At 44.4% G+C, this 13531-nt stretch overlaps 1 protein-coding gene across 4 annotated transcripts in view; it reads left to right on the top strand.

The window, feature by feature from the left end:
• The first annotated feature begins 1369 nt into the window (after positions 1-1369).
• The window catches only part of LOC118770203 (protein MON2 homolog), a 38580-nt gene continuing 26418 nt past the window's right edge, over positions 1370-13531 (top strand). For 3 of the 4 annotated variants that reach the window (XM_036517737.1, XM_036517735.1, XM_036517736.1), the window contains exons 1-3: positions 1370-1868; positions 12212-12275; positions 12848-12975. In XM_036517737.1, the coding sequence (XP_036373630.1) occupies positions 1761-1868; positions 12212-12275; positions 12848-12975 (300 nt within the window). In that variant the 5' untranslated portion in view covers positions 1370-1760. The remainder of the gene's footprint in view (positions 1869-12211; positions 12276-12847; positions 12976-13531) is intronic. The other variant, XM_036517734.1, reaches the window with a different exon arrangement.

Here is a 13531-nt window from a genome sequence, read left to right as displayed (position 1 = left end):
ATGCTTCATATGGCCAACGTGGAGGCTTTTGAGATTATGAATATCGGTGATGCATTACGTCAGTCTCACAGTTTGATGTCCGAATGGAAATCACCACAGCCTTAGTGTAATCTCAGACTGCGGCCTTTTGCGTTGCCGTGTCACCACCCGCATGAAACGCTGCACATACATCCGCCGCGTTCAGCTGCTCAGCCATCCCAAAAAACCCGAGAGCCAGAATGTCCACCATGTGCGTGAGGGGAGGTTCTGACTGCTGCTTTGATTGTTGCCTTCCCATCATTATTATAGGTCTAGAGATGTTTTTTTTTTTTTTTTTCTTGTTTTATTTGAATGTGAGGGGATAGTGGGATACCATTGCCTTTGATATGAGCAACACAATGCAGGCGTACTTTAATGTAACTTGCACCAGGGAAATGCTTTTATTGTGGTACACCTGCTGGAACGTGATGTGGTCGTTTGGGTGGGGTGGGGTGCAATATTTATCTGACTGAGTGAGACATGAAACCGAATAGACTATAAATACTGTATATAAGAGTTCACTCTGTGAGTGCGCATTTGGTAAATTAATTTATTTATATGTTAGCATTGTGAGGACAAAAATTGTATTTAAATATGAGGAAAGAGACGTTGTACGGGCTGTGGCTTGGCTCTGTCGCTCAGGATTCTAGCCAGTGTTCTCTGGGTTCAGTATTTTAAGAATGCTCTTTGATTTAGACTTTTGTAACGTTAATAAACTGGTGTCCTGCATGACAGGGGGTTTCGATTTTTGGCTGCACTTGAGCTCACTTGGGTTTACATTTGAAATGTGCATGTTTATTTATATACAAACTTCAATAAAGTTATGCAAAGCCTTGGTGTGTGATTTTTTTTCTATTTCTTCTTGTATGTCTGACGCAATCTTTTAATGCTTGTTCCGTGTTATATTTCTATACTTCTTTTCCCCAGAGATCATCGTGCTACGATATGGCGGTAAACGGTATGGTCAGTGTGTTCTGTGTGTGCCCACCAGGTGGTGGTAGAATACATACAGAAAACAAGGCAGACTTCGCCTTTTGGGAAAACCGATGTAAATCGTTTTGCCTTGGATCGACAGTACACTGAAACTAATTAACGTGGACGTGAAAAATGTACACGGAGAAGCATATGCACGGACAAACACGATCCTTCTCGGTAACTCGTATTAGTTGAACTCCATATATTTGTTTCAGTTCGTCCAACGTTGTTATATCAGATTTATCAAACATCGCCATCAAACATCTGTCAATCAACTCATAGCTCCGGGCACCGCCGTGGGGCGCCACCGTGGATTTAGTGAAATCCGGTCACTGTTTACGGAAGTCGGAGTGACGTGTCAGCGGGCGCTCGGGCATTCTGGGATCGGAACGGCGCTGCAAATGGTGAAGATAGCCGTGACACTCTGAGGCTGAAATTTACAAATAAATCATCACTTACTGTAACCCCCGTACGGGGAAGGACGTTGCAATGATCACGGCGCACCACGCCGAGACTGGGATTTACTGTTAAAAAGGTATATGCGTGTGTCATCGCTGCGGATCTGCTGACAGTCGGAGAATGCAGATCTGAAAAGTGAAAGATTGTGTCAATGGACGCTTCTGTAGTGGTAGCTAGCTAGCTACACAACGTTTTTCATTTTTTTTCCACAGGAGGTGGAAAAGTAGGCCGGATCGTGTCCTAGGATTGCGATCGCATTTTTTTAAAACACCAGGCATTAGGAGGCTGTGGACAAAGGCACTAGGAAAATGACGACCAGCAGCCCCGAAGCGGTGAAGAAATTAATCGACAATATGCAGACGGATCTGCGATCGCTGTCCATGGAATGCAAGAAAAAATTCCCCCCGGTCAAAGAGGTACAAATTCGTGTGTCCCGTGTCGCTAAATTAATTCTTAGGTTTTAGCAGCTAGCTAGCTAACATGTGTCTATCTATAATTGTCTACGTAACTAGCTAACGAGTTTGGCTTTATGTCCCGCGACCTAGCAAGCTGAGGGCTGTCTTTTTCGGGGGAAAGCTTTGTGGACGGAATGCTGTGTGGGCGTGCGTGACAGGAACTTTACAACCCGGTCAAAAAGACGGATGACTGCATGCAATTGATGAACTAGCTAGCTAATCGACGACATCACTGATACTTTTTCCTCGTCTGTTCTGTTCTTATGAACGCAAATCAACGTGTCTTGTAAGGCTGACAAAGCGGCAAAGTTCTTTGCCACCGTAGAACGGTGGCTCTGACAACACTGGCAGCTAGCTATGCTGAAATGTTGACCACCGAGCCAATGTGTTTGTAAACTTCAGTTCCTTGCTTATTAGCTACTGTAACGCTACTGCACGCTGTTGGTTGTGGCTAGCTGACACACTGACATTAGCACACAACATTAGCATGAGTTTTGTCTCACCCACGGTAGACAGCTCTCCTCTGTATTGGTTTGCCTGTCTGTTTACCCAGCGTGTCATTATGCGAACTACAGAAGCAGTCTGACAACAATTCACGGAAAGACTTGGGTTTTATCACTTGCTACTTTCCCTTCTTTTTGCCTTGGTTATGTATCTTGTTGAAAAATATCTAGGTGGCTACATAGCTGCATATTGGGGTTTGTTTTTACCCCTGTAGGCATGTCTGCCCACTACCTTAGGACAGTCTCTTCTCTGTCTTTCTGCTTATGGTCAGATTCTGCTAAAAATATGCTCTGTCTCGGTTAAACTTTCACAACTGATTCTTTCTGCCGAAGGGCAGAGGCTACTTGTAGTAACAGGGCGATTCTTTCTTTCAAAGTAACGTGAATAGATGTACCACGGACACAGGCCTGCTTGTGATAGAGAAGTCTATTTTGTTTGAGGCAAAAGTCACTGGGTTAATATGAAATAGGAACAATATAAATGGCCATCTATGCAAAACACAACAATGGCTTCAGGCAAGTGTGACTTTATTAACACTCCTGGGCACACCACAGTTGCAACACACCAGACCTGTTTTCAGTGTCGTAATGTGTAGGAATGCAGATCTGCCATTCACAGTGCCAGTGGTGAAACAGCATATATTGAGGCCCTTTACACTGCTTACATGACAGGCCAGAAATGAGTGAAACTCACACTCCATAATATGTTACATTGCGGCGCAGCTCTGAGTCTCTGGCTTATTGTGTGACAGATTCCCTCAGACATACAGACAGAGTGCAAGCGTAACATAAAGTTGGTCTTCTGCAGCCAATTACCGTGTTGACCCATTTGGAAATAGTTAAAGACCTCAGGAGAAAAAAAAAAACAGATCTTTTGAACGTGTCCCCTGCAAATGGAAAGGATACCCTGTATCTGAACGCCACTGACTAGTCTGCTTAACTCTCAGTGCAGTGTCATCATTGTTTTAGGTGTCATCTGTTGTCTTTCCCTGTTAATTAGTTCAACATCAACCATCGCTGAGAATGAAAACTGTTCAGTACGAGACAATATTTTGTCATATGAAGGAACAAAGGATGTGGTTGGTTAAGATAAAGGTGTTTTATGATTTAATCTGATTTTTGAGTTAAAGTGAATGCATTAAGAGTCTGACATGAATTAGGATCCATTTCATAACACAGGCAGGACCCAGAGTGCCATCAAAGAGCACATTTGCAACTTGTAACTTTACAGTCTTTTTTTACAGAGCTACCTGCCATGTGAAGGTACATGTTAATTCTAGTTTTTGACAGTGTGAAGCTGTTTTAAGCTTGCTGGGAAAAAAATGAAAAAAGGATAAGTATCTTAGATGTCCAAAAAAAAAATCAATAAAATCCCAACCTTGACCAGAGGCAGGAAGCTTTCAGGTTTCCCCTGAGGGTGGGGAAAAAAAATCCTATTTCCCCTCAGGGTGTTTTTGCCATCACGCCTTGCATGCCGAAAGAGGCGTGCTCTGCTGTAACATTGGCTGCACTGGGCCTCCCTGTTGTCTTCTTATACGTTGAGCTAGAGCTCCTGCTCTTGCCTTTCTCCGGCTCGCCCTGGTATTACGGTTCGTAACGGCCCTGAAGAACAGGCAGCTGCGCGGATTCCCATCACTGGTTTGTTGCGGCTGGAAGGATTGATAATGCTTGCCAGTGGTGTCGGCTCATGTTGTCGGCGGTGTTTCTGCGGTAAACACCGCACTAAACATGCCCCCCTGCCGCAGCTAAATCCACTGCTGTTCTGTTTGCCCTGTGCTGATTGGCTGAGCTGCTGTAACGCATGAATACCCTTTTCCTGTAATCAGTTCGAGCCCCTTTTGCCGGAGCTCCCGGTGAATCATACCTTCTCAGAATACTCCGGCACTAGTGACAGCATTATCAGAAGGCGCTGCACTCCCGCGGTGCCATAGTTTGGAGCGCTTTTCTGAAGAAATGTGAGTCCTGTTGTGTAATTTGAAAGAGCGAAAATAAAAAAAAAATGAGTGAATAGTAATGGGTGTCAGAGTTTAAGAGTGTGAGGCCTGCTGAATAGGGCCTTTTGAGCTGGATCGTGTGATACAGTCTGTAGGAAGAAGACAGAAAGCATTGATGTGAGAAGCCTCGTTTTTGAAGCATCCTGGGTCCCCTCTCTTCTTCTGTGTTGTTTAAATTAAATCACATTTAGAGTGGAGTTTGTGGAATCATACAGTCACCTTGACTGCGTGCTCATTGAGGTCGGGGGCGGAAGTACACAGGACCAGGCCGGACATGCCATCTCCGTTCTGACTGAGAGGAAGTGGAGAGGAGGGACCTTCATGGGTTTACCTCCTCTCCAGCTTACCTGCGATAGAGAGGTGGCAGGTGACATCAGACTGGGTGACCTCGGCATGTTAAAAACCTGTCACCCACGGGAGCTGCCGGAACCCCATCTCTCCGTATCCTGCTCAGAATCCACCCCTAACACAGTGTGGTCTGTCTGAGAACCAACAGCGTGGCATAAAGAGCACAGCTCACAACCCAGAGGTTGCTGGTTTGATTCCCAGCTGGGGCACTGCTGTTATACCCATAGACGATGTGCTTAACCCAGATTGCCTCATTAAGTATCCAGCTGCATTGGATGGTTTATGAGCTATGTAAAAGCATCTGCTAAGCGAAACGTGATGTAAGAAACCTTCCTCAATGTGGCATACAAAGAGAGACCAGCACACCCTTTCCATACGGTGTCTGTGCTTTAAAACTGATCTGGGGTTGATTTAGTCTTTCATGTAACACCCCTGCTGCATGAAGCCTTTGCTTTAAAACTGATCTGGGATTAATTAATTCCTTCACATACATCCCTGCTGTACGGTGCCTGTGCTTCAGAACTGATCTGGGACTGATTTAGTCTTCCACGTACACCCTTTGCCGTATGGAGTCTTTGCTTTAAAGCTGGTCTGGGACTGATTTAGCTTTTCCTGCTGTCTTTGATGGCGGTGCACCGCTCTGTCTGACCTGTGTCTCATACTCATGAGAGAATGACTGGGAAAAGGGCAATTGGAAGGGTAAAGTTCGGAAGGCTGGCGCATCCAGCTGTGGTTTCCATGTTCAAACCCTCAAGCCGCCCGTGTCGTATTGTTCCACACACCCGCAGTGGATAATTGCGTTTGACAGGACACTGATGTGCTGCTAAATCAGGAGAGAGTGGTGAGGTTACTGACCCGCTGTGGGTCTGTGTGGGTCTGGCTGATGACGTCACTCACTTGTTCATTTCCTTTGGCAGTTGAAGCCTAGATTAGTTCAAGGGGTCATCTTGACACCAGCTGCAAATTTGCTGCTCAATGCAGGAAGACCATAGGTAGGCCCCTGTTGCTTTCACGGTTTTGTAGAGAGGAATTTGCCATTGTTTTGATGTAGACATTGTGTCAGCTTTTCTCTGGTTTTTATACGATATGGGCGACTATAGGAGGTACAGTGCAGGCAGGTGAACGTTTTGAACAGTCAGCTGAACCTAGCGATCTTTAGGCAGTGGAAAGTGATGCCAGGTAAATGACATTCCATATCTTTTCTCTGGCAGATTCTGTCATTGGCAGCTATTAGCCTAACAGTAGACTGCAGACCAGGAGTGAATCTCAAGTTATTTGTCATTTAAATTTTCTTCACACTCTTCTTCTGGAAAGTTCAGTTGAAGTTGATGTTTAAATGTTTGGAAGTATCTAGCTGTTCCACAGTCTGTGTCAGAAGCCTACGAGGGAGCGTAGTGTTGTGATTACGTTACTGCACAATTCTTAGAACGCACAGCTCTGAGGAGGGGGGAGGTGAATTCTTATGTGCTGAATGTGACGCTGAATCAGTGTTGCTGTTGCAGCCTTAAACCCGTGTTCCTTTTTTAAAAAGCAGTGCTGAAGAACTGAAAGGTCTGCTGTTCTTACTTCCTGTGTGGTTAACCCCACGGCTGGCAATGAAATTCTGCAACCTTGTTTCTGCTTCCCGGCCCTGTACAGCTGGGACGGGACTAAGTTTGGGGCGTTTGCTGACAGCACAGGGATAGCTCTGTGTGGATCACTTGCTTTGGAAACCGTTCCATTCCTGTGGGCAAGAAGGGCGGGCGTGGGACTGGCCACACAGTCCCTGGGGTTTTCTAAAAGGCAGGGAGGAACATAACAGTAATGGTACTGTCTCAGCCATGACTGTACCTAGCACAGAGAGTGGCAGATTACATTACATTACATTATTGCCATTTAGCATGCACTCATATCCAGCTTGGCTAAAATAGGTTACAGTTTTCACATGTTATCCGTTTTTACAGCTGGATATTTACTAAGGCACTTATGGGTTAGGTACCTTGCCCTTGGGTACAGCAGCAGTGCCTCAGCAGGGAATTGAACTGGCAACCTGTTGGCTACAAACACTGACTGCCTCTATCTGGGTGTGCGGGGTGCAACTGATTGCATTTTCTTCCAAGGACTGGACATATACTACGCCTGACTCACAAATTTCTCTTGCTTATGTGTTCGATCCATTTGTGTGTGACTCGTTAGAAGGGACTTAAGAAATTATTCGTAACAATAGAACTAGCATACAGCGAACATGTCCAACTTTTAGACTTCTAATTCCCTGTTAAGCACAAACAAAGCACACTATCCAAAAATGGCGAGGGTTTAATATGGATCAGCTAAGCAGCATTTGTTTTCAGAGGAGTTTTAGCTGGGTTTTATTTTTACAAGATGGGTTCATTAGAAAGTTGAAGTTCCATCTTCTGTTGTTCTATAAACTATTTACTACTTGATTTATGGTGATGGGGGAATTTTCAGAATTTAATTGCCTTCTCAGATAAAGCTAATCCCTCATTTTATCAGGAAAAAAAATCCTTCCTAAACTACAATGACAGACTTAACTATAAAGTCAATTTAGCCAGCTGCAGGAAAGCCTGCAACTTTAATGAGACGGATTGAAGCTAACAACAAACATATTAAATTTGCCTTTGTATTGAAAACCAATTATAAAAGCTTCCTGCTTTGGATTGGTGGTAATAATCTTTTATGAGAATTATGAGCCCATGGCTCCTCTGCTATTGTTTTAATTATGATTTATTTTTGCAAAATGAAGTTTTGGGTTTGGCTATGAAAGCAGTGCATTTTAAATAGATTCACGAGAAAAAGCAATCATACTGTATAATTTACAGTGTGAGCAGTGAATGAACTTCCCCTTTGAACATTAGGTATAGAGAAAAATGCGGTATGCCAGGGGTTGAGCAGCCTTGGTCTTGTGTATGCCATATTAACAAGCTGATAATGTCTTCTGTGGATTCTCTAAAGATGCTGCATGATACAGTGCTTTTTTTAGCCACACTGGGTGCTTTTACCCACAAATTCATGATCGATAAATTAAAGATCGATTTTCGCCTCTTTTTTTTTATTTTTTGCTGCGGAGTTTCTGTGGAAAGCAGTCACTGTGAGCTGTTTTTCTGTCCTTCATGTTGTCTCAGAAAGGCAGGGTAACCACACAGTTGTGGGCATACTGAAGCAGGCCCGTACAGGGCAGCCCACTGGGGCAGTGTCTTTCCCTCCCGACCGTAGTGCCCTCCTCGGCCATCAGCTATCCCCCGGCCCCCTGGGGTGAACTTACAGTAACGTGTGACGCATTTTCTGCCGTTACTCTACCTCACAAAGTGCTCCAGCACCTGGACTTAAAAGGTGACAGACCGTAGAAGGCTATTTATAACTCGTCATCGTGGATCAGAGTCAGCCTTTGGGGAGATGGAGTTTCTCCTCTGCTTCCCATCTCTGTCCTTCCACGTTGATTCAGTTGGTGGGTGTTCTGTGCAGGCTGAGGCCTGATGAGCCCAGGTGAGGTGAATGTAGTCTGGATGTGGAGATGCAGATACAGATACAAAAAAAAAAAAAAAAAGAGAGCACCCGCAAACGGGTGATCACTGTTCTCCAGAGTGAACATCTGGCGTTGGAAAGACTCAAGTGCTGGAGGAGGCATGAGCCTCAGAGAACAGGGGAGAACAGGTCAAAGGTCATGGACGATGCATGTGTCTCTCTCCCTCTTTCGCTGACAATTAGCCGTCATTTATGAAATTTTGTAAGCTTCAGCAGAGAAATTTTAAACTCATCTGTCATTTAGGCAATGAAATACAGACTTTCCAGATCATCATCATTTCTTTTTAATGATTTAATGACTTTCCAGATCATCATCATTTCTTTTCCCTTAGCTTTCAGGTTTTGATGTTCAAAATTAATTTTATAAGTTAAAGTACCAAAAATAAATGAAGTCTTGAATTCATTTTGTTTTTGTTGAATTACTGTCTCATGCATTTCAGGGTGCTTCTTCGTGCTAGTGCTCACAAAAAATTCTGTGAATATTATGGGAACAGCCTAACTAATTTTCATTACAGAGCAAATCAGTTTAGCGGAATTACCAAGTGTTTGTAAAACATATCATATGTGTCATGCTGTATACCTGTTGGAAGGCTTTATTCCATACCAGCAAAACACTGATTTGCTTCTCTGTGAAAATGATAATGTGAAAATTTCATAATGACGGAAATTTTTCAGCCCTATCTGACATCGTGACAGATGAAAAATGAGCGTAGCGGAAACCTTGAAGTATCCCCTTAAAGTATCTGCCTCTCTCGTACGACCCCCCCCCTCCCTCAACACACACACACATACACACACACACACACACACACACACACACACAACTCTCTCCCCCTCCCTGCCTCCTCTGTCTCAGAGGGACACCCCGAAGCTCTGATTCAGGAATTCCAATGTTCCATCTCTCCCAGACATATGAAAAGCAACGGCTGAAACTTCTCTTTATATTTTGATCAAAGAACACTGGAGTTAAACCCCACATGCATTACACACGTGCATGCATGCATGCATGTATTATCCACTGCTGAAAGAGTTGTGGTAAACATTCGCTGCATTCCCAGGCTAGGAAGACTGTGCTGAACTCCCATCTGGTTTGAAGCCACATCTCTGTAGTTCTGTACGGATGTTTTTCTTGGCTGCAGCCTGCACAGAATGATTTGAGAACGCTCTATATGGTTTTGCAGTGTCCTCTCCTTGCCCTTTAAAATCCAGCATCTCTTGGACCCGAACAGAAGAGAGGAGGGAGACTTTGAAGATTAATTTCAAATGTTGCCATGGTGATAAAGCTAACCTTTTCACACAACACCAACCTACCTCTGTGTTCTGTTGCCTGGTGACCAAGAGTTCAGGAGGTCAAGTGTTGTTGATTGTCTACTTACAAAGTTAAATGAAATATAAAAGACCGCTAAAAAAAGTAGCACCAAGGGCATGATCAGCAGATAGCAAAAATTATTAATCAGACACTGTTTGTCCAATACCTCAAAGATAATAAAAATACACTACCAGTCAAAAGTTTTGACACACTTATTCATAGAAGGGTTTTTCTTTATTCTTTATTTTTATTTCATTTTAGAATAATAGTAAAGACATCAAAACTGTGAAATAAAACAAGTGGAATTATGCGGTGACCAAAAAAGTGTTCAAAAGTGTTATAAAGTGTTAAATCAAGACTAATCCTATATTTTAGATTCTTTAAAGTAGCCAAAATATGTTTTTAAGTTGATTTTTTTTTTGGAAAGAAATTCATACATAGGCATCAACTTTAACATTTATGTTTGTCGAAGAAACATATTTCAAGCATTTAAGCATAAGTCTTTAAATCAAGATGTCTTTGAATGCATGTTTCCCATTATCTTAATCAGGTGTGTCCAAACTTTTGACTGCATATGTTTTTTCATTTCTGAACAGCATGAAATGGCATGTAATCTTCAGGTCAGTCATTGGTTTTGAAAGGTCAAATGACTTAACCCTACCAGTTCTCTATGTAGTACATAAATTCCAAAATTGCTTTAGTTTTTTTTTTTTTTTCTTTCAGCGTTATTGGTCTTTTTCAGTGGACCGAATTACATAAGTCAGCTGTGGTCGCAGCTGATTGGGTGTAAAAATGAAGGCTTGGGCTTTTTTCCCGTGTGGCTGTTTCTCTGAGGCATGAAGGCACATGTGGAGTGCAGTAGATGTGCGGTGTTTGTATTGTGTAACAGCACCCAGGGCTTTGTGTGTGAGAGCGCTGCACGGCACAGCTCCGCTGTGATGCGTGTCGTTTTGCCAGGCAAGTTTGGAGGGTGGTGCACCCCGGCACGTTCATCTGCTGTGGTGTCAGAGAACGGGTGGGGTGATTCCGCCGGACCAACGCTCTAATGAAGAAGGGTGCACTGTGAATGTTAAATGACACCAAGGGTTTCTTACGCCCAGGGAAGGTGATTGGTTGGCCGACCCCGAGCGTTTGTTATTAAGCTGTGTGAAGGCCGCCCGTTTGGCACGGGCTGGTGATGAATCCATCCATGAGCTTTCCCCAGGTATCACCCTCAGACCGCGCTCGCTTTTTAATTTCAAGCTTCAGTTACGATGGTGTCGCACGATAATCGTGGGGCCTGGCCTTGATCGTTTGTCAGCGAGATTCAGGATCCGTTGCTCGGCTTTCTCCCAGCGTCACAGTAGGTCATGCCAAGGATTTTAGCCTGGCCGAGTTTTGTGTTTGTTTTTCTAATTGCTGGCGGACGATGCAAATGTGTCTGCAAACAAAGCAAACCTGTTGAGCCATCGGGTGCTTCCTGCGGTGAGATTTGCATCAGCTGCAGGTTTATGGGCCCCTGCTTCTCTGGTGACAGGAGGAACGTGTCTGGGCGTGTTAATGGCAGATCAGCGGTACAAAACGTCAGATTCAGATCTGCGCTGAAAATACTGGCTTTGTCAGCCTCTGACTGTTTGCAGATGCATAGAGTTGACCGCAAATTTTGGGTCGGTCGGGTGAGTCAGTTCACCCTAACTTCTTGTAAGCAGACAGTCACAGAGTTGATTACAGCTGTCAGGCTACGGCTGTTTGCGGCTGCACATTACATTACATTCATTTAGCAGATGAAGTTGTTTTATTCAAAACAACGTCCAGGACAAAAGAAGAGAAGTGTATCCATTCAAGCTGAATAGGCGACAGTGTCAGACCAGCACCAGTAACAACATTCACAGACTAGTGACTGTGAGCAAGACACTGTTCAAGCCCTACTAACAGCCTAGGAACTAAGAGAAGCCAAGTGCACACACTTCCATAAATCAAAGTCACGAGATCTGTAGTTAATATGTGTCACAGGAGTGTGCTACCTTACGGCTGAGCAGAGGGAGGTGGAGAGGAAGTTGAAACAGGCCTGATGGTCCTCTGAGAGGTCTCTCTGCTGGTGTGAGATAATGTGGCTGCTGAGACTGCTGAATTCTGGGTAATACGGGCAGCACCGTGATGTGGGATGGGGGCTCCTTACAGTCGGCCGGTAGGCAGTGCTCCTAAGCTGACAGAGGAAAAAGGCCAACATTGGCTTGCTCAGAGTTTACTCAGTTTGAGGTTGGACTAGGTTAATGTGGAAGTCTGTATATTAGCAAATAACCGCAGGTCTTTCTTCCTTTTGAGTTTGCTGCTGAAACCTGTTGACTTTCTGTTTTATTTGTCATGTGCTGCAGTGTTACAAGAGTGTTATTGTGTTTAAAAAAACACTGTCAAAATGCAAATGCATTTCATCCTTTTATAAAAGAAATGTAAGAGAGAGATGTATAAGATATCTTGGCTTAAGTGATAACTGATGTGTGTGATATCAGTGAACTATCAAATCTTTTCCTTTCAGTTCATCTTGCTCTGAAAGAAAGCTTTGTATCATTTACAGTATTTTTTCTGGTCTCAACTGATCATTTTCACAGCAATATTCAAAAGTATAAAATACTCATATTCTCTTTCCAGGCAGCAGAATCTGGGATTGTGAAGATCAAAACCATCGCTGCAAGGAACACAGATATCCTGGCAGGTGGGTGGGGTCTGCTCCATGGCGCCATCTGTTGGTGTGGATGACTAATGTCTTTCATGTACCTGTCATGGGGGACAACGGAGCAAGACTGATGCTTACAGAGGGAATGGCGGTCTGATTTGTCAGACACATTGGGAAGCATATCTTTGGTCTGCGTGTCGTTGAATAAATCAGACTTCATACGAACTGGTTTGAGTGCTCTTGGCAGGCTGCTGCAGTGCTAGGTGATGTACTGTACGATAACAGCGTTATGCAATAGCTTACTGTACGGTTAAGCAAGATTGAGTCATTGATGTTCTGGATATGGTCCAGATAGTCTGCTCCCTGCGTTTGGTGTTAAAAGCTCTGCTGCCGCGATTGTTGAAGCTATAAGTGTTTTGATTTGCTGATTTGTTAAGAATATCAATGAAGGGGCGTGGCCTAAAGCAGAACATTTAGAGGTAGTATAGCAATACACACAGCAGCAGAACCTCCTGTTGTAATCGGACCCTCCTGGATAAGGAAGTGTGAAAAAGCAGGAACCAGGAGCCAAATATCTGGTGGTATTGTAGAGTGTCTGTGTCTCCCCGCAGCTCTGAAGGAGAACAGCTCGGAGGTGGTGCAGCCCTTCCTCATGGGCTGCGGCACTAAGGAGCCCAAGATTACGCAGCTGTGCCTGGCTGCCATCCAGAGACTCATGTCCCACGAGGTCGTGTCCGAGGTGAGGCCACAGAGATCAGCCGGGGGGCTCCCAGTCAGCATGTGTGTGTGTGTCTGTGTGTGTTTGTGTGCATGTATGTGTGCGTGTATGTGTGTGTGTGTGTGTGCGTGTGTGTGTGTGTGTGCGTGTATGTGAGTGTGCGTGTGCGTGTGCGTGTGCGTGTGCGTGTGCGTGTGCGTGTGTGTGTGTGTGTGTGTGTGTACGTGTGTGTGTGTGTCCGTGTGTGTGTGTGTATTTGAAGGCAGGGTCACTGCCTGGGGTACTGAGTGAGTGGTAACACATGTTAAAGAAACTGATCTAATTAAGGTGACCTTTCTCAGACTTGAAAAGGAAATATATCCAGAGAGATTTCATGTCTGATGATCTTTAGCTGTTGACAGTGAGAGCAGTGAAACTCATGGTGTGACCTGAGGTCCCCCTCCTTCCCCCGGTCCTCCAGACTGTGTATTTCCCTAACAGTATTTACAGTCCCTCTGTTGACGGGGCTTGGGTGTTATCAGCAAAATAACATTATCATGGCATCAGAGGTTTTTGCTGCGGCCTATAGCTTCCTGCC

Source organism: Megalops cyprinoides, chromosome 23 (assembly GCF_013368585.1).
Source record: "Megalops cyprinoides isolate fMegCyp1 chromosome 23, fMegCyp1.pri, whole genome shotgun sequence".
Classification (NCBI taxonomy): domain Eukaryota; kingdom Metazoa; phylum Chordata; class Actinopteri; order Elopiformes; family Megalopidae; genus Megalops; species Megalops cyprinoides.
This window is presented reverse-complemented; position numbering and strand designations above follow the sequence as displayed.